This window comes from Condylostylus longicornis, unplaced genomic scaffold, assembly GCF_029603195.1.
Source record: "Condylostylus longicornis isolate FDR11 unplaced genomic scaffold, ASM2960319v2 ptg000017l, whole genome shotgun sequence".
In the NCBI taxonomy this organism is placed as follows: domain Eukaryota; kingdom Metazoa; phylum Arthropoda; class Insecta; order Diptera; family Dolichopodidae; genus Condylostylus; species Condylostylus longicornis.
Genome location: NW_026577986.1, coordinates 1,581,043 through 1,606,179, shown reverse-complemented (window position 1 = coordinate 1,606,179; position 25,137 = coordinate 1,581,043). Strand labels below are relative to the sequence as shown.

General features: G+C 22.7%; 1 protein-coding gene across 7 annotated transcripts in view; it reads left to right on the top strand.

Moving 5' to 3' along the window:
• LOC129606150 (leupaxin) overlaps nucleotides 1-25,137 on the top strand; it is a 102,644-nt gene that overhangs the window by 46,486 nt on the left and 31,021 nt on the right. For 5 of the 7 annotated variants that reach the window (XM_055516275.1, XM_055516277.1, XM_055516278.1 and 2 more), the window contains exons 2-6: nucleotides 21,799-21,947; nucleotides 23,167-23,413; nucleotides 23,487-23,643; nucleotides 23,892-23,998; nucleotides 24,065-24,198. In XM_055516275.1, coding sequence (XP_055372250.1) covers nucleotides 21,799-21,947; nucleotides 23,167-23,413; nucleotides 23,487-23,643; nucleotides 23,892-23,998; nucleotides 24,065-24,198 — 794 coding nt within the window. Of the gene's footprint in view, nucleotides 1-133; nucleotides 266-18,341; nucleotides 18,484-21,798; nucleotides 21,948-23,166; nucleotides 23,414-23,486; nucleotides 23,644-23,891; nucleotides 23,999-24,064; nucleotides 24,199-25,137 lie in introns of those variants that run through there. The other 2 variants (XM_055516279.1, XM_055516276.1) reach the window with 2 other exon arrangements.

Sequence of the window (25,137 nt, the reverse complement as noted above, 5' to 3'; positions counted from 1 at the left end):
GTAATACAAAAAGTGCAACAAAATTTTTTTTAAATATTCGCTAAAGTAGTGGCGCTTCAGTTTGTTCTCTCAAGGAAATAATTATAAAAAAAAAATAAACGATCAGTGTTGTGTACATATTTCGGAAAATATTGAAAAATATATACATAAATACATATAGAATTACTTATATTTTAAATATTTTGGATTTTATATAGTCTATTCACTCAGGTGTTTCTATTAATTTGGATAATTTTGTAATTAAAAAACTTTACAAAGATGACTGGTAAGATAATTTTCTTATTCATAAAATGTTATATTCCAAAAGTTATTAAATAAATAAATTGAGTAATTAGAATTTTGAAATTATATATAAGATTTTATTGTCAATAGAAATAGTTATACTTGGTTTTTCTAATTTAACCTACTTCTTCGAAAATGATTGGTTATATAATTGAATTTTTGTGACAATTTCTTAAAAAGGAATACAATATATTAAAAATTATTTAGACTCCGGGTAATTTAATAAAATCGGTAATATAATATGTATATTATATACTTGCAAATTCGAATTTTAAATTTATGAAGGATTTAACCTTGTTCTCATTATTATTGCATCATATACAAAGTTAAGTAACATATTTTTTTTGTTATACAACATTTATTAATTAAAGTGTATGTATAAGAAAGATATTTCACATTAAACATACACATATACATACATGAGTAAATATATTAGTTTATTAATTGATTAATTATTTTTTTTAGCAAATAACGTCAAAGTATAATATAAAAACTACTTAAACAGTTTAAATTCAATTAATAAATTTTTTACGTAATATTTTTTATTATTTGGATGCTTAAGCTCATTTAATTTGCAACAAAATATTTTGTACCATATGGTTTTGATCGCAAAATTGTCGATTACGAGTAAGGCAAGATTTCATGTACACATGAAAGATTTTTTAATTTCTTTTAGGGATTTTATATGCGTATTGTACCTTATTTCTTGCTCTGGATCTGCATAATCTTTTTGAAAATCTTTCAAAAACAAAATAGTTTCAAAATGACATTAATGGATCAAATAACTGAGCTATATGATTGCTTTTAACTGGCGTCCATTCAACACAATCTTTTATTATAAATATATACACATACATACTTGCGTATAGGTTTTCGTACACGAACTTTTACACATGAATTTCTTAAATTTTATATTTTATTGCCTAAATTAATTAAGCTTCAACGTTAAAAATTCTCAAATCATGACTCATAAAATCAAACTCACCTGATTTACAATTTTTAATTCGTGACTTTCTTATCAAAAAATTTTTAACACATTAAACTATAAGAGTAAAACTCATACATATACAATATTTACGATATTCCATTATAAATGCATTAACATTACTGTTTTTAAATTAATTAAAATTGAAAATCTCCATCGGCCGAATCATTCTTTACAAAAAAAAAAAAAAAAACAATAAAAAAAAATTTCTGTGCACGCATGCATACCATATTTTTCTCTCATTAATAATGAAGAATAAAATTAAAATTTATCGCTTTTAAAATGAAACTCTCTTAAATTTTATTTAGAAAATTAATTTTAATTATAAACAGTATCAGATGTGATTTTAAATGTTATTGTTATGCTAGCATATCTGCTTGACTGTATGGTACACACAACATATTATTAACCATAAAAATAAAAATTTTGACAGATGTGTGAATCGCATGACTACAACAAAAATAAAATAAAAGCAAAAAAAAATTTCCTTTCTCTTCTGTAATAAAATATGTTTTTTTTTTTCTGTATATTTTCTGCATGTGCATTTTAATAATGCATTACTACCACACAACGAAATTTATGAATGTAAGAGGAAAGGTGGCATGAAAAATGTGCATGGCAATTCCAATATGCAATACGATATTAATGAAATGAATAAATATGTACAATTTGCTGTTGTTGGTATTGTTAACACGATCTTACAATCAACTAAAAAAATTTTTGAATTTCTAATACAAAATGCTTTTGTATACATAAAATTTAAATGTTTTTTTGTTATTTTGATAAAATATTTTTGTTGTTTTGCTTTTACATTTTCTTTATTTTGAATTTTCCTTTTTTAAAAAACAAAAAAAAAAAAAAACTGAAAAAAAAATTTATTTCCCCTGTTATGGTTTTGTTGTTCTGTAATTTTTACAAATTCGTAATAATCGTAGGTGGATATATAGACAGCAATGTCACGTCATGTTTTATTTTTTAGATTTTTTATTTTTTTTTTTATAATGCTTAAAAGCGTTTTTAAAACATGACATCAAGCATACTTAATATTTTTATACAAAATTTATATTATTTAAATGTTGTAGATTTTATTAAGAATGTTACAAAAAAAAATGCGAGTTTTTTTTTTTTGTTTTCAAAAACAATCCATTTCTAGAGATTATCAGATTTGATATAATTTTAATAAATATATTCATATATTACAAATGCCATATCTATGTTATATATATGTATATAAATGTTTGAATATGTGCATTGTTTATTCATATGTACAAATGTCGTTGGGTCTTTTATGTTCTTGATATACTGATGCCAACCATTTATGTACGCAGTAGACGCCGTATTTTAAAATGTGATCTCTTACATTATAGATTAGAGAACGACCGATTAATGTGATGGTGTGTCTCTTAAACGAGTAAAATTGATAATGGTTTGGTCAATTTTAGATTCACAATATATAATTTTTGTGTTATATTACGGCCAATCTCAAATTTAATAATACAAAATATGCTGTTATATTATTCAAAATACTTTGTTTTAGGAACTTTATAAAATTTTTATTTGAGAGATTTTTAAAATCAATGAAAACCAAGGTTGAAATTGAAACAAAGAAAATTCTTTAAGATTTTCTAAAATGTGTTTAATTGGTTTAATTTAGACTCTCTATACGTATTGTCTGTTTGAAACTTTAATTATCATAAAAGTTTAATCAAAATTTCTTTTAAATTGTGCAAACATTCAATATCTTGGGTTTCCTCCATGACTATACAGAAACTTGAAAACTTAAAGACTAAATAATTTTGATTAAAAGTTTTCATATGATAATGTATGATATATGATTCAGCCAAAAGCAATAATAAAATTTTTTCAATTATTAGGCTTGTGATTTGACTCCATGGGCTACTATAGTTTATGTGATTGTTTCCTCTTTTTTATTTTGTATCAGGAATTATTTTGGAAAAGCAGATTTTGATTAACAAAAAAATAAAAAATAAACGTATAATTTTCAATAACCTACAGTTTTGTTGAAAAAAACCCTAAAAATTTTTGATAATTTTGGTTAAATATCTTTAGGAACATAATCTAATGCTATTTTCACCAAAATTGAGCACTGTCATAAGTTTTGAGTTATGAACAAAAATGTTGAAATTTAACGCTTTTTCGAAGAATAACTTTGACTTTTGAAGAATAAAAGCTAGAGAATAAAAAAATCCCATATCTTCTTTGTCACTTACATATTGTGTTCTAACACCTTGCTTCGGAGCACCAACACCTATAATATTGCACACCTTGTATATCGTGAACCCATAATACAAAATAACGTTACATAAATTGAAAGGGTTGATGACCAAAACGCCTTCTTATAAAATTATTAAATAATATAAAATTTGTATAATAAGAAATAAAAAGCCTTATAAAGTAAATGAAAACCCATACATTTTTAAAAACTAAAAAAAAAGAAAAATTAATAATTTTTTAAAAATTTTATAAGATTATTTTTGTTGATTAAATCTAAAGGAAATATCAATGAACTTGAATTAAGGTAGCAATTTTTATTTTTTTAGTGATTATTCATTCAAATTTTTAAGTTTTCATTGTCTTTCTAATAACAAAATATAGAATAACATTTTTCATTGTCAAAAATTATTGTTAAGATATTTTAAATCATCGTGGTTTTAGGTTACAATTACTTATGTACTTATATTAAATTATATAAATAAATAACAAAAGAACAAGCGAATAACTCTATTGTAATGCGGCTGTGTTCGTCACGGTTTATGGCTTTTCCTCTTTATGTGTATACTTACAAAAATTTTACTTTGTGACTCAATTAATTTTATGTTAAACTTTGTAAAAATAACAATATTACGATGAAAGTATGACGTCACTATTGTTATTCTTATTATGTTGGTTTCATTTTCATTTGTAAATATTTTTTTTCGTAAATTATCTTCTCTTGTTACTTATACTATGTGAAGGTACTTTTGCTTACTACATAACTTACTATGTAATGTACATATGTGCAATCATATTATAACAAAACAAAAAGAAATTGTAGAAAATTTGAAATTAAATATAAAATTTCGTTTCACCGGCTTTTCTAAATAAAAGTATGTATGTATGTATATGTGGAATGGTAATTTTTATTTCTGCATAATATTAAAAGAGCATTAGTTAGCCTACATTCTTTTGGAATTTTAAATATTTATGGCGTATATTGACATTATTAAATTTTTTCTATTTAAAATTATAGTTGAACAAATTAACCTTGTTTTGTTTTTTCCAATATTGTGTGGCGATATGCAGTTTTCTCTTAAAAATTATACACAAATTACATTAAAATTTTTGAAAAATTAATAATGCGGAATTTTTTTGTGTGTTTCATTATTTTGCAAGCAGGTGTTTATTTTAAATGCAGGAAAATATACTTAGGTGTATCTTGAAAATGTAATAAAATAGGGTGTTAGTAATAAATTAAGTTGACAGTTTTATGTTTCAATATGCTATACGACAATATTTTTGTATATAAGTATGTTATACAAACATATTTTGTAAACATATTTTGAACATGTTAAGTGTACGATGTTAAAAATATTTAAAAATGCTAAGAATAAATTTTGCCATTTCCTATTTACTTATAAATTTATAGGTATGTATAATATGTCTATATCCTCGCATAATTATTGCAGATAAATATATTTTAAATATATTTTTGAGTAAAATGTTAACAATATTATTTTTTATTATTATGGTTATTTTGGAAACAATTTTACTAAAAAATGTGGTATAGTGATCTTAAAACTAAATTTTCTTGAAGTACTTCTTACTTGTGACATGCGAGGATCACATGTCCTAGATGGTAATATCACTGAGGTGTAGAGCTTTAATTCCATAAATTGACTTATTTTCGTTTAGAACAGTAATGCAATTTTTAATAGTACAATATTGTTCATGTAAAAAGAAAAATTGGTAATTTTTCAAATTATTTATGGACAAAAATTTTAAGATTCGATATCTATTTATTTTTTAAAGGAATATTGTATTGATGTGTGAAGACCCATGAAATAGTTAAAATTAATTGGCAATTGTAAGAGAAATTTTAAATTTCTACTGACTGATAATTGTATTAAAAATTATTTTGTGTAAATTAAATTAAATGTATAGCATTAAAAATTGTTATATTACTATACTTGAAATAAAAATCCATAAATACATTTTTCTTAATTATATTATCATTTTATTTTATAAGTTACACATTTATTATTATTTTAAAAAAAATTATAATAGACAAAAATTTTTTAATAATTTATTATGTACATCAAAACATATTTTGTTGCTTACTACATTCAAACATACTTATCTATAATATTTACTATAATAAAAATGAATTATATTTAAAAATTGAAACCAGTCTCATTTTATATTAACCCTAATCTACCCTAAACTATCATTAATTGACACCCGCTTATCATCAGCCAACAATATTAAAACAAACCAACTGAAGAAAAATTATAAGAGAAAAAAATTTTACTCACATATGTATATACATATGTATGTATGTACATATATGTACGGTATTCAAAAATTTATTAAAAAGAGGTCGAATTCCAAAAAAAAAACAAAAAAACAAGAAAAATTATTTTAATGCTGCTATGACCCTATGTTTATTTGACTTTATTTTTCTTTAATATATTTGAAATATTTCGTGTTAAAACTGTACAATAACGCAATTGATACATACAAAATAATAGATTTAAATCTATACATATATGTATATACATATATGCCGATTTTATTTTTGTTTGTTTGTATATTAAAAGAATCTCAAATATCATAACAACAATTACGCCACCAACAGCTGTGTGTTATTATATTCCATGCATTGCATGCAATGCAACCAATTTACTGTAAATTTGTGGAATTCTCTAAATTGCATTTTCTTTTATCTACAATTTATTTTTTTTTTTATTTTTATTTTTATTTTCTCTTCTTTTCTTCACTTATTGTTATTGGTTCTTTTGTTATTTACAAAGAGAAGAGAAAATAAATTATAGTATGCACTGAAAATCTTTTTTTTTTTTTGTTTTTTTTTTTATTATTTATACTAAGTACACATAATGAAAATATCTGTAACAATATTGTATTCAAATTATTGTGAATTGTGACTTCATTTCTCTATAATCTGTAAAAAAAAAAAAATGAGACCGACGATCGGATACTGCAATTTCAATATTTATAAACGAGAAAGAGACACTTAACTAAATGTAAAAGAGATTTGACGTTTTGTTTTCATTATTTTTCTTTTTGTTGTTATTTGTTTTGCTCTAATTAAAAATTATGTAGATATATTCATCTTTTTTCATCTTAAGTACATATTTGATTTTTCTTTTTCATAATATTCTGTTTAAATTCTAAAAGTGAAACGTCATAAGATTGGATAACAACAATATGCAATTTTTTTTTTGAAGAATTAAGATTTTGAAAAGTGAAATAAAACTTAAGTATGACATGTACATACTTATGTTGTATGGTTGTGCAATAAGAATAAATGAACAAATGAATAAATTAAATAATATTCAATTAGAAAAATTATTTCAAATGAATTTTTAAGTAAAAGTTGTATATTGACTTGATAATGGTGTATTTTTGTTGATTTAAGTAAATTACGAATCAATCGGGACTTCCAAAACGTAATATAAAGAGTTTTAACAAGTTTTATTACAGTTTTTACTGCATTTAAACGGTATTGAATACAGTTCTACAATAGCGAAAAATTTTAGGAACCGCTGCATTGTATGTCAAAAACAGCTTCGATTTTTTAGCTGCAAGTTCTACTTTTGTTTTACGCTCCGACTACTTGTTTGATACATTTTGAAATAATGTACATATACAATGTCAAGAACTTTTAATATACATACATACATTTTGGAATATGATGAATTGTGAATTTCACGTTTTCGTGGAAGTCACAGTAAATTACAATTCGAGAATTCTGCAGCATCTTATTTAGTTTAGCAGAAATTGTTAACACAATAAATTAGTGCCAATATAAATGCATATACAAAACCCGTTTTTTTAATTATGGTTTTAAATAAAAATCTAAACTAAATCAGCTATTTTCATATTTTACTTGGCTTTTCTAGATCATAAACTTGTTTGAGTTAAGTTCCTGAATTTATAGTTGAAGGAGCCGAATAACAATTTTATCTATTAAAATCTTTTAAGTATATTAATTTTTTAATGAAAATATTAAATCTTTAAGATTTCAATATCTACATTTTCTTATGCACATGGTCTTCATAATTGACTATACATACATACCCAGTTGCCTTTTATTATTTGATTTTCGAATAACATATACAGTAGGTTATATATTTGCTTTTTGTGTAAATTTCACTATAAAATTTGCTTGGAAATTTAAATGAAATTTAGAAAAAATTTGATTTGCTTGATTTTCAATAAGTCAAATGTTTATAAATAGCTATACATACTCGTATGTATGCAAGTCTTACAAACGTACATTTTTAGCTTTTCAAATTTCCCATTGTAATGACTAAGAATTTTCATTCATCAAAAAATAGGCCATAATCGCATTCATCAAAAATTTTTTTTCAGAAATACATACATTTACATATGAGGTTTTATGACAACATTAAAATTATAACTAAATTATTAAATCTTAAATTCAAGGAATTTATTGTTAATTCTTTTAAATAAAAATATTGAATATTTTATTTTTAAATTTAATAATAAAATAATCATTATTTTATAGCTTATTCAACATTTTTACTATTTATTTTCCCATTTTATACATAAATACATTCATAATTTTCAAAAAATTAAAACAGAGATACTTACATGTATGAATCAACAATTAAATTTTTTAATCCTACTTTATAATATTACAGTAACCTTAGGTCAACCGCGGGTAATAAAAATACCCTCATATATTTCATTTAGGTATATGAATGCGCTGTTATGTGCGTTGTTTATATTCATTATTTAATTTACATTCCGCTATATTGTAATAAAATGCATTTCAATACTTTTATTTTTCTTTTATTACTTATTTAACTATCTCTCATTTTACCCATTAAAAAGAAAAAACCGTATTCTTATATTGTCTGCTTTAAATGAGCCAATTAAAAATTTTATTCATAAATCTACACCATATTTTATTTTAACAGAGAAAAAAAAAATGAAATAAAATCAAATAATAATAATAAGTTATAAAAAAAAAATAACGTTTTTTATATTTTTAATATCATTACATTTTTTTTTTTTGGTGGGGAGGAAAATGACAATTATTACATAAAAAATAGAAAAAACAAGAACAACGGCATTTTAATGTCCAAAAATAATCAACAAATATGAAAAATAAATACTAAAAAAACATACAAACAAACATGCGTAATCCAAAAATGACAGTGGCTGATAATCTCAAATCTAAGACAAAAAAAAAACCAAAATTATTAAAAAATAATTTTTTATTTTGTTGCTCACATACTTACAAACATACATTCATACTTGTATTAATTTTTTTAATATAATCTGCCCAAAAAAAGAAAAACATGAGCTCTGCTCGCATATTTACTACAATCAATAATAGCAGATTATACGGTAATTAAAAATTTAAAATGTTGTTCATTGGATTGACCATTTTTCATTATAATAATTGGAATTATTCACAATAAGAAAAAAATCGTCCAAGTCTGAAGGAATAGAATCGAGCAAATCATGTTTAAATATTTCAAGAATTTCCCAAAGTGTCCGAGTTTTATGAATTGAATGAAAAAAAGTTGTGGTTTGTTTGAAAATTTCGAGACAGAAATGACCTACAAGTAATTATAGGCCAATTGACATAGGAAAAATATCTATTCAGATTTTTCGCAAATAGAAAAAACACTGCTAGAATTTGTTTACTAACTGAAAATTTTTAGATATCAATAAAATTTTACGGATTCACTAGAGTTTCATTTTCGGAATTTTCTCAAATTTTGCATTTGCATACCTATAAGAGTTGCATACTTATAAAAAGCTATTTTTTTTTAATTCATTTACAAAATTTGAAAGTTAATAAACACGAAACAGGATGAAAGTCAGAATTGAAACATTTAGTCTCCGCTACCGCAGCCCTGCAATGTTTTCTTTGCAAACACAAATTAGATCTGTTTATCGAAATGAAATTCAAATCAGTTTTACTAATTTTGCTTCGAAAGAACTAAAATTTAATATCGTTTTTCGAACTTTGTAACTGAAGAATAAAAAACTTTGTTTAAGTATTTATTTTTGCTATACAGACAATAATTTTTCATTTTCGTGAATCAAATATTTGGAGTCAGAACTGATGATCATTCTATTCTAAATTTCTTATATTTTATGTTTCCATAAGATCACTATTTTATTATTATTATTATTGTCTTTTTTTTTAGTATTTTGTTTTAATAATGTCGTATCTCATAATCTAAGTTATGTGTATAACACGCACATTTATTGATGTGCGTTGCATATACATACATACAGATTTTGTCTATTTTATTTGTTAAGATCTATATACCCATAATATAATATTGATGCCAGTTTGTACATACGTTACAAACATATATATACTTATGTTTGTGCTCCGAGTATGTTGGTACTGTGCTATAAGAATTTTCCGCTGTTACTTCTGCCGCTAAACAACTATAGTTAATATATAAAAACAATATTTTTTCTTTTTTTTTGAATTTTTGTTGTTCTTGTAGTTCGCTTTTCTCGTTTTAGTTTTGTGATTTTTTGTTTTGCTGTTTGTTTTTTAGATTTTATTTTTCTTGTATTTTCCCTCATATTTTTTCTCATTTTATACGAACGAATGATTTTATATGATGGGCTCGCACTCATTCAGAGATTTCGTCTTGAGTTTTACTTTGTTGTTTTTCCCTTAGTTAGTTTATAGTTTCTGTTTTTAGTGTGTAGACGACACAAAAAATTGTTTGTGGTGATCTTTTTTCAGTTCGCTAAATTTTTCTTTTTTTTTCATTATTTTATTTTTGAATTTTTATTTTGTTTTCGCATTTTGAGTGTTTTTTTTTTCATTTGAACGCTGGCGTAAAATATTGAACATTGTGCCAATTTTCCGATTTTTTTTTTATTTTTTTTTTTCATAAAATTTTATTTCTTATTGCTATATAGTGTTTTTAATATGTGTGATTCATATAAAAAAATAAAAAGAAAATTAAGAAGAAGAAAAACAAAAGAAAATTAGGTTTTTCATTAGATTTTCTTAATAATATTTTTGTTTCGGTTTTCTATTATTTGTTTTTGTAATATTTTTTAATATGATTTTATTTTGAAGAAAAAAAAATAAATAAATTTTAAAAAAGTGTATGAAAAAATTATAAAAAAAAAATATAAATAAATAAATTTTAACGTTTGCGTTTCTATAATAAAATTAGACTTTTGTGTAGGATCACGGTGTGTGTTTTTTACCTTGAGCGCATAAAATATTTTTATAATTTTTACACACAACAACAACAACAACAAAAAACACACAATTTTTATTTTATTTTTTATTTTATTTCTATTTTATTAAGAGGAAATATACTTAGTGTTAGGAATTTTGATAGTGATTACAAAATTTTTGATTTGATTAATGTTGGAAATGCCAAAATATGTCGTCGATGTCATGAACTTCTGTTTTATTTTAATTTTAATTATTATTTCGGTAAGAATTTATGACAATTTTAATCATTTTTGAAGGATAATGAAAGTGTCAAAGTACTCATATTGTTGACATTATTAAAAAGTGAATTTTGTTTTGTGAAAAGAGAACGTTTGGAATGCAAAATAATAAGAAATGATAAAAATATGCAGGGTTTCTACCAAAATTTTTCCATTACAAAGAATAAATTAGTTAATTGCCATAAATTTAAACATAAATAATATTCAAATGTATAATTTTTGTACTTAATTAATGTATAATAAATGAAATAAATTCTATTACCCTTTTAAGTTAATTATTTTACTAATATAAATCACTTTTGTATTTTAGTACCAAACCGTATTTTCTCTGCATTTATCTCTTAAATAATAATCACTTTATAGTTAATCCAAAATTACTTTTATTCTGAATATAAGTTGTACTAATCTTATTATTTTAGTACGCAACATTAGCTAAAATTTCTTCATTTACTTACTCAATACGAGTATAATTAATAATGTTCATAAAAAATCATAATTATAAGTGAAAGTAAATTAAATTTAAAATAGACCACTACTTAAAAAACGATTCGATTTATAATTTTTACTCGATCGTAATCTCCTAAATAGCAAAAAAAAAACAGAACAAAAACATACAAATAAATTTAAGAGCTTATTTTAATTCACAATAATTTAATCTCATTTTATTGAATTTCTTCGTATGCCTAAATTTTTATATTAAAACTAAATTCCCAACATCATATTCTACATTATACATATATGTATGTGTGTTAAGTATATAATGTGTAGTCAGTCATATTAGAAAAATTTGACAAGAATTACATATATGCGCAATTTTTCATTTAAGGACCTAAATTTAGAACTAATTATTTTCTATTATTTTCGGTGTTATTTTTATTTATGATTGTGAATTTTTCTTACGTTGATTTAAGTTAAGAAAAATAAAATTTGAAAATTGAGTATTTTTGGCAAATAATTTAAAATTATGTTTTTTTTCTGTTGTTGTTGTTGTTTTTTATTTCGTTCACAATAATACTTATGTATTAATAACGAGTTTTTAAAAGAATAAGAAAATATTGTGATTTTTTTTTCAGTGTTGTTTTGCAAAGAAAATTATTTTTATTTATTTATATTTTTTGTTGGTCTCTCCTACAGTTTGCACACTGAATTCAACAAAATATTCAACAAAATATAAATATAAAATAATAATAAATTATAAAAAAAAAGCAAATTATCAAAAAACATAAATCAAAATTAAGTGGTGATTTTTCGCTCATTTATTCAAAATTTTTTTATTAAATTTACGTACGTACGTGTATATTATTTATTTGTAATTGTATGAAAACAAAATACAAGAATAAATAAAAATAATTAATAAAATTTTAATAATATTTCGAAATGATTTTGTGCAAATAAAAATCCAAAAACAAACATAGCTTTTTGTGGCTAAAAATGTTCTTAAAATACCTTAGAATAAATATTTTTCTTTTGTTATTAAATTTCAAAATACTTATGTATAACATAGAAATAAAATTAAATTGTGAAATGATAATTAAAAAAAATAATAAATAAATAATATTAAATTACTGTGAAATAATATTTTGTGTTTAGAAATTGTTAAACACTATAAAAACATTTTATTATTAAATGTGAATAAGTGTTGAAAATATTTAGTTTGTAGACAACGAGATTTTATATAACAATTTTTTATTTATAAAATAACAAACAAAATTCTGAAATATAAAAGAAAAAATTCTGAAATTCTGAAAATTACAGTAAACGCTTGGTAAAATTAGCATAGTTTCCATAAAGTTTTTTCATTTGTATAAATTTTGACGATAGAATAGAAAATTGGCAGAATTATTGTATACCAATACTTACATATTATGTTGTCAGAAATTCATAAAATTTACAGATTTTAATATTTGATATTTAATATAAAACTGTTGTTTCAAAAAATACCCTTCAAAATTTGCAAAAATTGTCTTACCGGCGAATTTAATAACTAATTAATGCCTGATTTTTTAAATAAAATAATGACAATTCTCTTTATATCACTAATACTAGTTGTACATATTAGGATAAAAATACTTTTATCTTGTATGTATTTGTATGACGCTCTTGCAAATATTTGAAAGCTCTTTTAACGATTTGTTGATACTTCTCTCGCAACGGTTTATTTACAATTATAATAAAGTTTTTGGCATGTTAAACTTTAGAAAATCTTGTTATTGTTAGAAAATTTAATCGAATTAAATGAAATATCTACATGGAAATTACAACTCTTTTATGAGCCTAATCATTATTTTTAATTATATATTAATTCTAAACAATGGAAACAATCAATCTATATATACTAATTTGTAACTTTAATATTTTATAGTTAAACCATCTACTTATACTAAAAAATTCCAACAATAGAAAACTAAAATTAATAGTATGTCTTTAATTTTTATTTTATTTTTTAACGGAAACCCACTCCTGGAGTAAATTAATCTCTGTTATAATTTTTAACCACAGGAATCTTTTATAATATATACATTATACATTATAATAGAAGCACAGATAAAATATATGAATGCATTTATTGGGTGATCTAGTAAAACAATGGAATAAATAAGAACAATAGACTATTTTTGTGAGAGATTTCATTAAATTTATTGTTAGTTCAAAGGTATTATTTTAATAAAAAAAATATATAACATCAATATATTTTTCCCTCTATAATAACTAAACAGTTGCTTAAGTTTATTGTATACAAAGTTTCCTTATACAGACATATATAATAATATATGTACGGTCTTAAATTACTGTACACGTATTTGAGTTATAAATTTTAAGTTTTATAGTGGATAAGCGATTTTTGTGTCGGACAATTATAATTTGAAATAGATTCCTTTTGGGTATTTTTAAACTTGGACTACAAATTTAATTTTAATGTTTAACAAATATTTAATGAATTCAAAATCTCTTTGCTAATTAATGTGTAGGCTATATAAGGTGATTTCTCCTATTAAGAAATGAATTTAACATTATAAATGTGCGGTTACCAGTTATATATTAAATTTCATTCAATATTAAAATACTCAAAATATCGCAAGCAAAGGGATCATATTCTTATATGATTCTCTTTGAAAATGTAAATGAACAATATTTTAATCCTAATAAAAATATTGCATTGGTATATTTAGTCAACCTATTATAATTCAGATTACACATATTTCAGTCAATTTTATAGACCTTCTCACTGGATTTACTCTTAAAAATTAAATTTTTGAAACACTCAATCGACATACATGTGAAATCGACAAACTGCCAACAATAAAAGTTGCCAATTTGGTTCAACAGATTCGAACTTAACAATTTTCGTTAGTAAAATTGACTATAAAGTTTCCTTTTTGTTTCAACTTTATATGTTCGCCTTTATTCCTTTTATGCATTTAGGTTCATCCGCCTGTTTTTGTTTATAAAACTTCTACACCCTTCAAAATAGAAAATTAAAATTATGTATATAAAATAATCTTTATACTAGAAACTTATTTCTTTAGAACAAAATCTTTGACTATCTATCATTACATATACATACATATAATATGTTAATGGGCATGAATCAATCCAGGTATTCAAGGAAAAAGTGCTACTTTAAACACCATAGGTTTGATACGAATTTGTTATCTATACTTTTTTATTTTTTTCTGCAATATTCTGCCTGTATTCACGATTTTTCTCATTATTGTAAATTTAGTCCACAAAATTTTTAAAGTGACCGCTCTATATCCAACTTATCCTTTTGATATTCTAAATTCATTCAAATTTTATGTACAAAATATTTTACCTTAAATTTATTTTTAAACTCTTCTGTTTTTGTAACTCACTTTCATTTCGATTAATAAATGATAATTCTTTTTTTTTATTAATTGTAATATTTTATTTTTATTAACATATAAAATTTAAATTTATAAACTTTTTGTCTATTGTACCTGTTACAAAAAAAAATAATAAAATTGCCAAAAATCTAAATTTAATTTCTATGAAAATGACATTGTAATTTATATATAATTACAAAATCTTCATAAATTATAAAAATATTAATAAAAATCAAAAAAAAATCTCTTTAATCTTTCAGCTTTTTTAAATATGTAGAAAAAAAAATTTATTAATTATTTAATGAACGAAAAGTTTGTTTTTCGAAACCGGAAAATAAAAAAAAAACACAAAAATTACTTTTAAATTTTCATAATTTCGAAATTTTCTTAAAAGCAAAAAAATATATGTAAATGCTCCAGTAGAAGAGAAAAAAAAAGGTGGGAGCTGGAAAAAGTTGACATTAAGATGATTGACAACAAATCTAATGTTCTTTAATGTGATATTTCTTTATACGCATACAGATACATATATAAAATATACGGTATATTGCTGACAAGTTCCAAATTTATGTATACTTAACGTAAACACAGTAACACAGTAGAAAAAACTAAATTGAAAGTTCATAAAAAATTTTTTGGTTCATAACTTACTAAATAGTGGTATAATTTTGAAATACTTGCTTATTTAAAAAAAAAATAAAAATAATATTTCTCAAAATTAGTTTCTAGCGATTTAAACTCCTACTTATTTAGAATTTGATACCTCTATACAAGTTTATTATGCCAAAAATTTATTAAAATTTAATTTTGAAAGCAAAACTTGATAATGACAAATTATAAATTATCACTGTTAGTACATTAATTACTCAACAAGAATTTCCAAAAAAAAACAAAATTTTTTGATAATTTTACAATTTTTAAACCCCAAATACAATTTTCTTGTTTTTTCCCCGTCATGTTATACTAGTAAGTTACCAGCATCTTCCTGATAATCTGTTTATTTTTTGATATTATATAAAATAAAAAACTTGTCTACTTAAACAGAGCCAGCAACCAGCAAAATTCATATCTAATACACGCACATATTTTCTAAATTGCAACTTCCTTTTTCGGAAAAAAGTTTTTTTTTTTTAATTTAGTTTAAATTTTTTTTTTACTTCAAGTCTTCATAACTAAACTGTAATTATAAACTGAAATTTATTGGTTCTTATATAATATAAGAAGAAACAAAAAACCATTTCTGATATGTTCATTGTTCTCATTGATTTGTTGCAAAAAAAATCGATTCAAATACAAAAAAAAACTTGAAATTTTAATTTAATAACTACTTTAAAACCCTTTTTTGGTAACATTTCAAATTTAATAAAAAATACAAAAAAAAATGTTTTTCTATATTTGTTTAGTCGAAAATTTTATAAATTTGAAATTATGTGTCTATCTACTTGTCTATCCATACGTATGAAAAGTGCTAAAGCCAAAGACTGAAATATTTTCGTAAAAGAGCCAAAATTAATTTAAACCATTAAATACATTTATTATTAATGTGTGAGAAAGCAAGAGAGCTATTTACATTACTCTTTTTTACTTTTTGAAAAAAAAAGGGAAGCCATTATAGAATTCTTTGTTTGTTGCTATCGAATTTTCATTTAAACAGTTCAAAATATACATACTGTATATTAAATTTTAGGCCTGAACTATTATATGAAGATGGTTCAATCCTTATTAGGTTACTTTTCAATCAAAAATGAATTACTGTATTTACAAATTAAGTATATGATTAGTTTTAAACTCTTCGGTGGGCAAATGCGTACCTTCAATTCGTACTTTTTATAGGTATAGTTGGCATAATTAATATGGTAAATAAAAAATTCTTTTGTAAAAAACTCGACTTTTTTCTCCTTAAATGATTTGAATAATACATTTAACTTGTGTACTTACAGTGAATTTCATAATCCCACAACAATAGATTTCACAATCCTACGGCGTTTTTCCAAACAACAATTTCTCTAACATTTGCTGATTAATTTCTAATCCTTCCGCATATAATAAAGAATAACATCATTCAAATTGAAATCTAATTATGTATTTTGCTTTTCGTCTCGCTTTTTATTCACTTTCAAATCAGAATTCTAATTTTTGCTATAAGATTAAGTTCGAATTTTTTTTCCAATAAGATTACTCATTTTTTCAATTGGATTTTGCAGTCTTTTTCAAAATTATCAACTAAATCTATCACCATCAAAAACAAAATGAATTTATGATAATTAAAATTTATACGCATTTTAGAAAATGTGATATGCAATACGAAAAAATTCCTGATTTGTATTGAATTTAACGTATGATTGCCACTATATAGAATGAAAATCTATGCAAATGTTTTATACTAGTATTATAATAGTGAATAATTTGTTATAACACATAGAAAAATGTTTCGTTCAAAAAAACTTTATTTTCATACCAACTTGATTTTTAAATAATTTTAGAAATACTTGATTTTTTTTTTGTTTTAATATTTTACTTACGGTTATATTATCTTCATTTTAATTTTCCGTAACTAATGAATAGTAACTAAAATCTAAGTAGATTATTGACATTTTCAAGAAATCGCTATTTATTTAATTTTTTTAACTATTTAAGTATTTTGGAATTTTATTTAATATGAAACAATTAAAAGCCCCCACGTGATATTTAAATCTCTATGTACATACATATGTATATATGGCAATTTATTAAAAGAATATCTGAAAAAGGTCATATACATTCTAAAAAACAAAACAAAAAAAATTGTAACATCTACCACGTATATATTAAGGTTTGCAGAGATTTGCTTGTACAAAAGATATAAAATTATGTGGGATGAGAATTTAGCAGCTTGTATTTGAATTGCGTACCATAATTTTTGTTTTTTTACATGTGCGCCTCGCTATATCAAAAGACAAATCTGTATTTTAAATTTAAGTAAAAGATTAAATGATTTTTCTCATAGTCTTTTTATGTAGATTCATAAAATTAACAAGTTTCTTCTATTATAGATAAGAAATAAAAAAAAAACAGAAACTGTTCTTAAAGACTAAATTTAGCAAATTTTTTAAAAATGATTTCTCCCCTATTAAAAAAAATTTAAAATATCTCATATGGTAGTTTGTGAATTATTTTTTGCATGACCTTTGAATTCTAAGCATAAAACAAAGTGATATTTTTTTTCATTAGTTTTTATTTTTTTATCATTTCACAATTTACTTTGACTTTTTGTTCTCAATTAAGTGTATATGTAACTAATAAATGTTAGGTTGTGTATTATATAGTTATATTAAAATAAAATTCTTTTGTGCAATTAATTATAATTTATAATTATTTTATTCACTTTAGAGCGCATCTGAATTATTAATTAAGAGTGATAATTAAAAGTTGTAAAGAAATTGTTGAACTCAAATTATAAATAAATAATTTTTTTTTATTAAGAAAAATTTCAATTATAAAAGAAAAACAAAATAAATTGCTTATTTAAGAAATAAGCAAATTTATTATATAGAAATAAACAATTTAAATAGCAAAAAAAAAAAACAAAAAATTTTTTGTGTAAAAAAATTATGGCAGCTCAAACCTCAATATTTACATCTGATTTCAAAGTCGGTGATTATGAGAGATATATAAGTAAGTGTTTAAATACAGAAAATTCACTATTAAATTTTACTTCACTTATAAATTAAACAACTAAATTAACATGAATTGCTTTGCAATACGGAATATTATCTCATTTTTTAAAAATTTATGTTTGGTTTATTAAGAATTTATTGTACAATCCTTCATGGATATGAACATATAGAAGCTCCACTTACTATTGCAAACTCTGTTTATGGCTAAGGTTAATTCTGTAGTGGGTACCAGAGTCCAGAAGTATGAGTTCATTTTGTATAGAAATAATATACCTTTTTATAAACGCATCATATCCCATTAAATATTTATAATGAAAAAACTGCGCTATATTTATGTTCATAAAAAAGTGTTTCTAGGGGGTTTTCGTTTATTCAGTTCTAGAATAGTTCCAGCTTGTAGTACGTTCGAAAATTAACGCTACATATACTGAAAATATAGATCGTTCAGAAATTACTGGCTACAATAAAGTGCGTTTGGAAATTCAATCTGCAATAAAGGAATGTTAGAAATGTAGCGCAGACATTTAGTATAAATTTTGTCGCTGTCTCATAATTTTTTTTTTATATTTAGAATTCAACAAAAATTTTAAATTTTCAAAGTTTTATCAAAGTAAGTTTATAGAGTTATCAAAGTATTAGCTAAATTTTTTTCATACTGTTTAACGCTGCGACTTAGAAATTTTAGTTCCAATGTAGAACTTTCAGCGCAGCATGCATAAACGAAAACCCCCCTAATTTATTTTATTCATAAACATTGCTAAATTTTTGCAGTTTAGTGCAATTAATTTATGAGCAGAGTTGTAAAGTCATACGAACTGTTTTGATTTTATAGAACAAATTGAATAATTGAATGTTCATCATGTTATGTTTTTGCAGCATTGCGTTTAGTCCTTATTCCTTTGCTGTTTTATGAAAATCTTTAATATTAATCCATGAATAGAAAGAAAAACTTGTAATATTTTTTCAATAAAGTTTTATAATTTAATTGACTAAAATTTTAGTATCACTAAATACCCGTATAATGTTAGTCGTATCACTTGAAGGTGATGGGATGTTATTAGAAGAATTTTTTTCTTCAGTATAGAATTTCGAATTTTAGAATTGATTTTATTCAGAAAATTAAAATATTTTTAAATAACAAACCCATTACGTCAAGTGGTGTGACTTACAGAATATGAGTGAATGTTTCAACAAAGTTACTCAATCTAAAAGTTATTATTAAAAAATAGAATATATTCCTGCTTTTTTGTAAACATTTTATTTAATTATTAAATGAGTCCAAACTGAGCAAGTTTAAATTATATATTTTATATTAACTACATAAAATAATAAATTTTTAACTTCTTAGGGTTTTTTTTTTTATATTGTATATGTAAAATCAAATGTAATTTAAACAACTTATTTACTTTAAGAAAAGCAAACAAACAAAAAACAAATTAATTTTTGGCAATAATTATTCACTTTTAAATTATTGGATGGTTAATAAGGGATTTATTCTTAAGACTTTTAAGAAAAACTTTCTGTACTGGAGTTTGTGTACGACTCTTTATCCTAATATCCCACAGAAAAAAACATAAACATAAATAATTTAATCCATAAACATTCTTATAAAAGTAGAAAATTGAAAAATTCAACAGTTACACATATTCCTCATACCTCGATCAAATTATAGGATAATATCTCCTGTTTTTAATAACTCCTGATAATAATTACTGTTTTACTTCTCAATTAAAATGCGTAGTACATTTTGCATGACAGAATTTTATCATATAAAATTTGCAGTTAAACACTTTTCATAAAATGTTATTTAAGAACAAGATGTTATCGCAAATGATTTAGAATTAAAGTGAAATTTTATTCTATATCAAAGACTTTTCCTTTTCGAAAATAAGAACACATATTGGAAATGCGACGAATTCTGCATTCTGAAGCGGAATTAAGTATATGATTTTAAAAATAAGTACACATTCATTTTTCATTCAATTAATCAAAAAAATGTAGAAAATGCATATTTTTAATTTTAAGAAATTATTGATTATTTTTTGAACAAAATTGTAGGAATATGTTTTTTAATTAAATTTAAATATAGGAAGCGGTTTTATTTAATGTCAACTAAGAGCGTTTCACCCTTTCTAACTGTTCGGACTCATTAATCTATTAGAAAATACTCGTTTTATCTAAATCTGTTTCACAATTGTCTTTTATTTTCTCGATCGTATTTCAATAAATTCTTGAGAAATAATCCAAATTTCAATTTAATAGCCAACATTGTTTCCAAAAAAATATATAAAATTTCTCTACTCTTGTATTTTCCTTACAAAATATCGAAAGCAACTACCGTTTTACTTTTTTTTCTTATTCACGAATTTTAAAAAGCATATTTTACAAATATGTACATGTGTATGTATACCAAAATTTCAATACCAAAATTATGATCCAAAATATTTTTAATACAAAAATATTCCAATAGATGGCTATCAAAAAGCTTTTAATCATATTTTAAGCTTTTATTTTTTCAAAATATTAACGGTAAATATGCTATTTATTTCCGATATTATTGAACATTTTTTTTTTAAATTTGTATCTAGCAATAGTAGCAATAACAAGCAATAAAATAATTCCGATTGCACCTAGTAAATAAAATTGTTATGTTATATAACAATATAAGATTCGATACTATAAATAAATACTTGTTCATTGTTATTATTTTCAATTCAATAATAATTTTCCGTATACCAAACTAACTTTATAAAAAAACAAAACAAAAACCGCGCTATTCAAGTTTTCTTATCTTTAAAATTTTTTCATAAAATTTAAAGATAAGAATTTGTTTTTTTTATTTTTTTTTTGTGAAAGATATCAAATAGTTTAAAAATTTTTTACATAAGTAGGTAAAAATTATAATCAAAAAATTTCGAGGCCAATCTTAAATCGAATACATACGTATTTTTTTTTTTCGTTTTCATCAAGTGGCGTCATCATTTATAACTTAAGTATACCTTAAAAATTTTATTGGGTTCAAATATAAATTATTTTATTTTAATTGATCATATTTGCAACATATACTTTGGATATTTTAAATATTTTTAATGCTATATTATTGATTTTAACAATTGAATTACTATTAAGAAAGCAGATTTGATTATAATAAAAGAAATACTTACTATAATAATGAATAATACAAGACAATCAAAAGAAATTTATGATAATGGAGCGGATTATGATAATTTAGGTCTTATTAAATTAATTTGTTATTATGAATTATAAAAATTATAAAATTAATAATGTTTCTTTATTACAATTTTAATTTTAGATGCCCTTCTTGCTGATTTACAAAACAGTGTCCCTGGTCATTTAAATTCATCATCAACAATTCATACAACTTATCAAAGTGGCGGTGGTCCAGCAGGAGGTGGTGGTGGAGGTTATGGAAGTTTAAAAGGGAAAAATACACCACAATCGGTAAGAATCTGATAAGTACATCAGTTTTTTTTTATATATTAAAGAAAAATTTTTATAAAATTTTGAAAATTGAATAATTTTAGTGAAAATTCAGATATTCGTAAAAAAAAATATTAGTGTTAATGCTCTAATTAATTTTCAATTCGTTTTCAATATTTTTATTTAAATTTATGATGCCAATAGCATTAGAATATAGAAAAATAATTTTTTTTTTTTGATTCTTTTAATTCAATTTATTATTTAGAAATTTATTGATTTTTCTTGCTTCATTGAAGTTAAGAATTATTGCTTGATTTGATACAGATGATTTTTAAAAAATATTTTCAAGTGTACATTAATAAATTGTACAAAAATTTTGTGAACACAGTTGTACATATAAATATGTATATATAAATAATTTTCTATTATATATGTATACTTACATATAAATTTTTTTATAAATATAAATTTTATGTGCTTTGCTTATTATCAATAATTTTATATGCTCATTATCTTATTTATCAATTTAAATTTAATTAGATATTTTGAATTTTAAAAACAATTATTCTTAAATTGATGTTGAAAAATAAGAAACAGTTGCAATTTTGTAAGAATTATAAGACAACTCTACTTGGTGTCATCGCGTATACCTCAGAGTTCATCTAAATTTAAACCGTAAATGCGACACGAATTTGCAACACTGAACCCCTCCTAAGTATAGACTTTGAAAACTTATAATTATATATAATGAATTTTCACTAATAATAAAAAAAAAACAATTATTCACTTTACACCTGTGTGTAACTATTCGAAAGCATTTTTTTCATTTATATCTTAAGATAATATAAAAAGAACATAGGGGTCACTTATCTTAATATACGTATCACATTCAAAAAATTCGACAAAATATAAATGAATATTTTTTGGCTTAAGATTAGTACAGTAAAATTATTTTTGGCTATTAGCCAAGGACCAACTGTTGTTAGATTCTGTAAAAATTAAAAACAGAAACATTAATACATTTGTATATTTATTAAAATACGCGAATATTAAATTTTTCTTTACGTCTGTTATTTTATTATATTGCTGGCATTATTTTTTGCTCCATAAAAATCATGTCAAGATTATGACCAATTTTTGTTTCTAAATAGAACAATAAAATAAAATGTTACATTTTATGAATTATTTCAAGTATGAATTTGAAAAGTAAAATAATTTTTTATTTTTGTTTTATATTTAGCCAACAGTAAAACAACATTTTGTTGAACAAACAACTACAAGAACAACAACTAATCCAGCATTTAACGGTCATCATCAAACTAGTCATAATAATAGTTTTCATCATAATAGTGGCGGTTTATCATCACTTTCTAGGAATCAACCGCGTTCATCAACACCACAAAATTCATCAAATTTAACAGAATTGGATTCTTTATTAGAAGATTTGAGCAATGCTAGATACAATGCTAATTTAGAGAAAAAAAATGGTAATTATTCAGTTATAAGATAAAAATATTTTTCAAATTCTAATTTAAATTTGAATTTCTTTTTTTTTTATAGAGCATATACATTCGAATTATCCAAATAAGAATGTTATTAGCTCAACAACATCATCAGCCTATAATACAATTGAATCGAATAAACGGCCTACTGTTGATAGTCTTCTAGAAGAATTGTCAAGTGCTTCTAATAATCAAATTTATGCAGTGCCAAATGGGTAAGATTCTATTCTTAAAATTCTTCATTTTCCTATTTATTGATAAAATCTATTTGTTTTACTTCTTGATTAATCTTCCTTTTTTCACTTTTTAAATCTTGCTTCTAACATATTTCAATATGTAGCTTCTTTCGGTTCGTATAAATCTAAAAATAATAATTTTGTCTCTTTAAAATTTAATTTATTATCTCATATGTAGAACTATCAATTACCTACCCATATTTATAATTCTGTTTTTTTAATTTTAGTGGTTCTACGTCACCATTACCAAGTGTTCCAGGACGAAAACATGTCACAATTACTGTTCGTGAAACTAAAACAGAAAAATTAACTCCAGTTGCTTCTGGTACTCCAGGTAAAGAATTTCTTTTATTAACAATCTTTAATACATTCTGTATCAAAATCTAATTTTTTTTTGTAGAAATACATGAAGAAGTTATTCAACAAAGGGAAGCTATAAGTACAGATGCATCACCAGCTGGTCATCATCGTGTTTATGCATCATCAGCTACTAAAGAACTTGATGATCTTATGGCATCTTTATCTGATTTTAAGGTAAGATTATTTTCTTTCTTTTATTATAATTAATTAAATAAAACAAATAAATATTATATGCCAATGCCACTGAGAAACTACTGTTTAACAAGATTATTATAAAAAAAATGTATCTATGTTTGGTTATGTATATATATTTAAAAATTACGAATATTTACTAATAAAATAACTATAATGCTTAATAGCTGCATTCGTTCATAAAATTTTGAGATGGTTTTTTAATTTAAAGCTGCGCAAAATAGTAAAAATAATATTTATGTCTAATTTTAATCATTTGAAAAATGGATATTTACTTTAATTAGAATTATAAACTTAATTATGTTAATAATATAGAATTATAGATACATATATAGAAAGATATATTTTGGTTTATCATAGCTATTATATAGTTATAAACAAGAAGTACTTGTACAATATTAGTAATCATTCTTTGAAATCTTAGACAAAAGTTATTAGTAGAATAAGAGTTTCAGAAGTGGAAATCTGATTCACCTTGCTTTTCATTTTATTAAGATGCATTTTAGAATATTTTTCATTACTTGATTTATTGCCTGTCAACACGTTCTTTAAAACTTATCATTTATAAATTCCTATAAACATCAAAATTTTAAAATTTTTAGTTCATAATAAATTCTTGCGTTTCATATAAACATTCAAACTACATGCCAATTAATTAGTAAATTAGAAATTTAGATAAACTTCCAAAAATTTGATTTATTGGTTTTCTATACGTATTTTTCAATATTATTTAATTCTACACTGTTCAGCCTCTCAACCAATATCAAATTGTAACAATATGTTTACATTATACTTCCTGTTCTACATCATACTTAATTATCAATTCAAATAAACTCTTGGTTATGTTTCGTGTATAAACCTACTTTTTTTTGCTTTCATCTATATTTTGAAAAATACAAAAGTACCTACTCTTTAAAAATG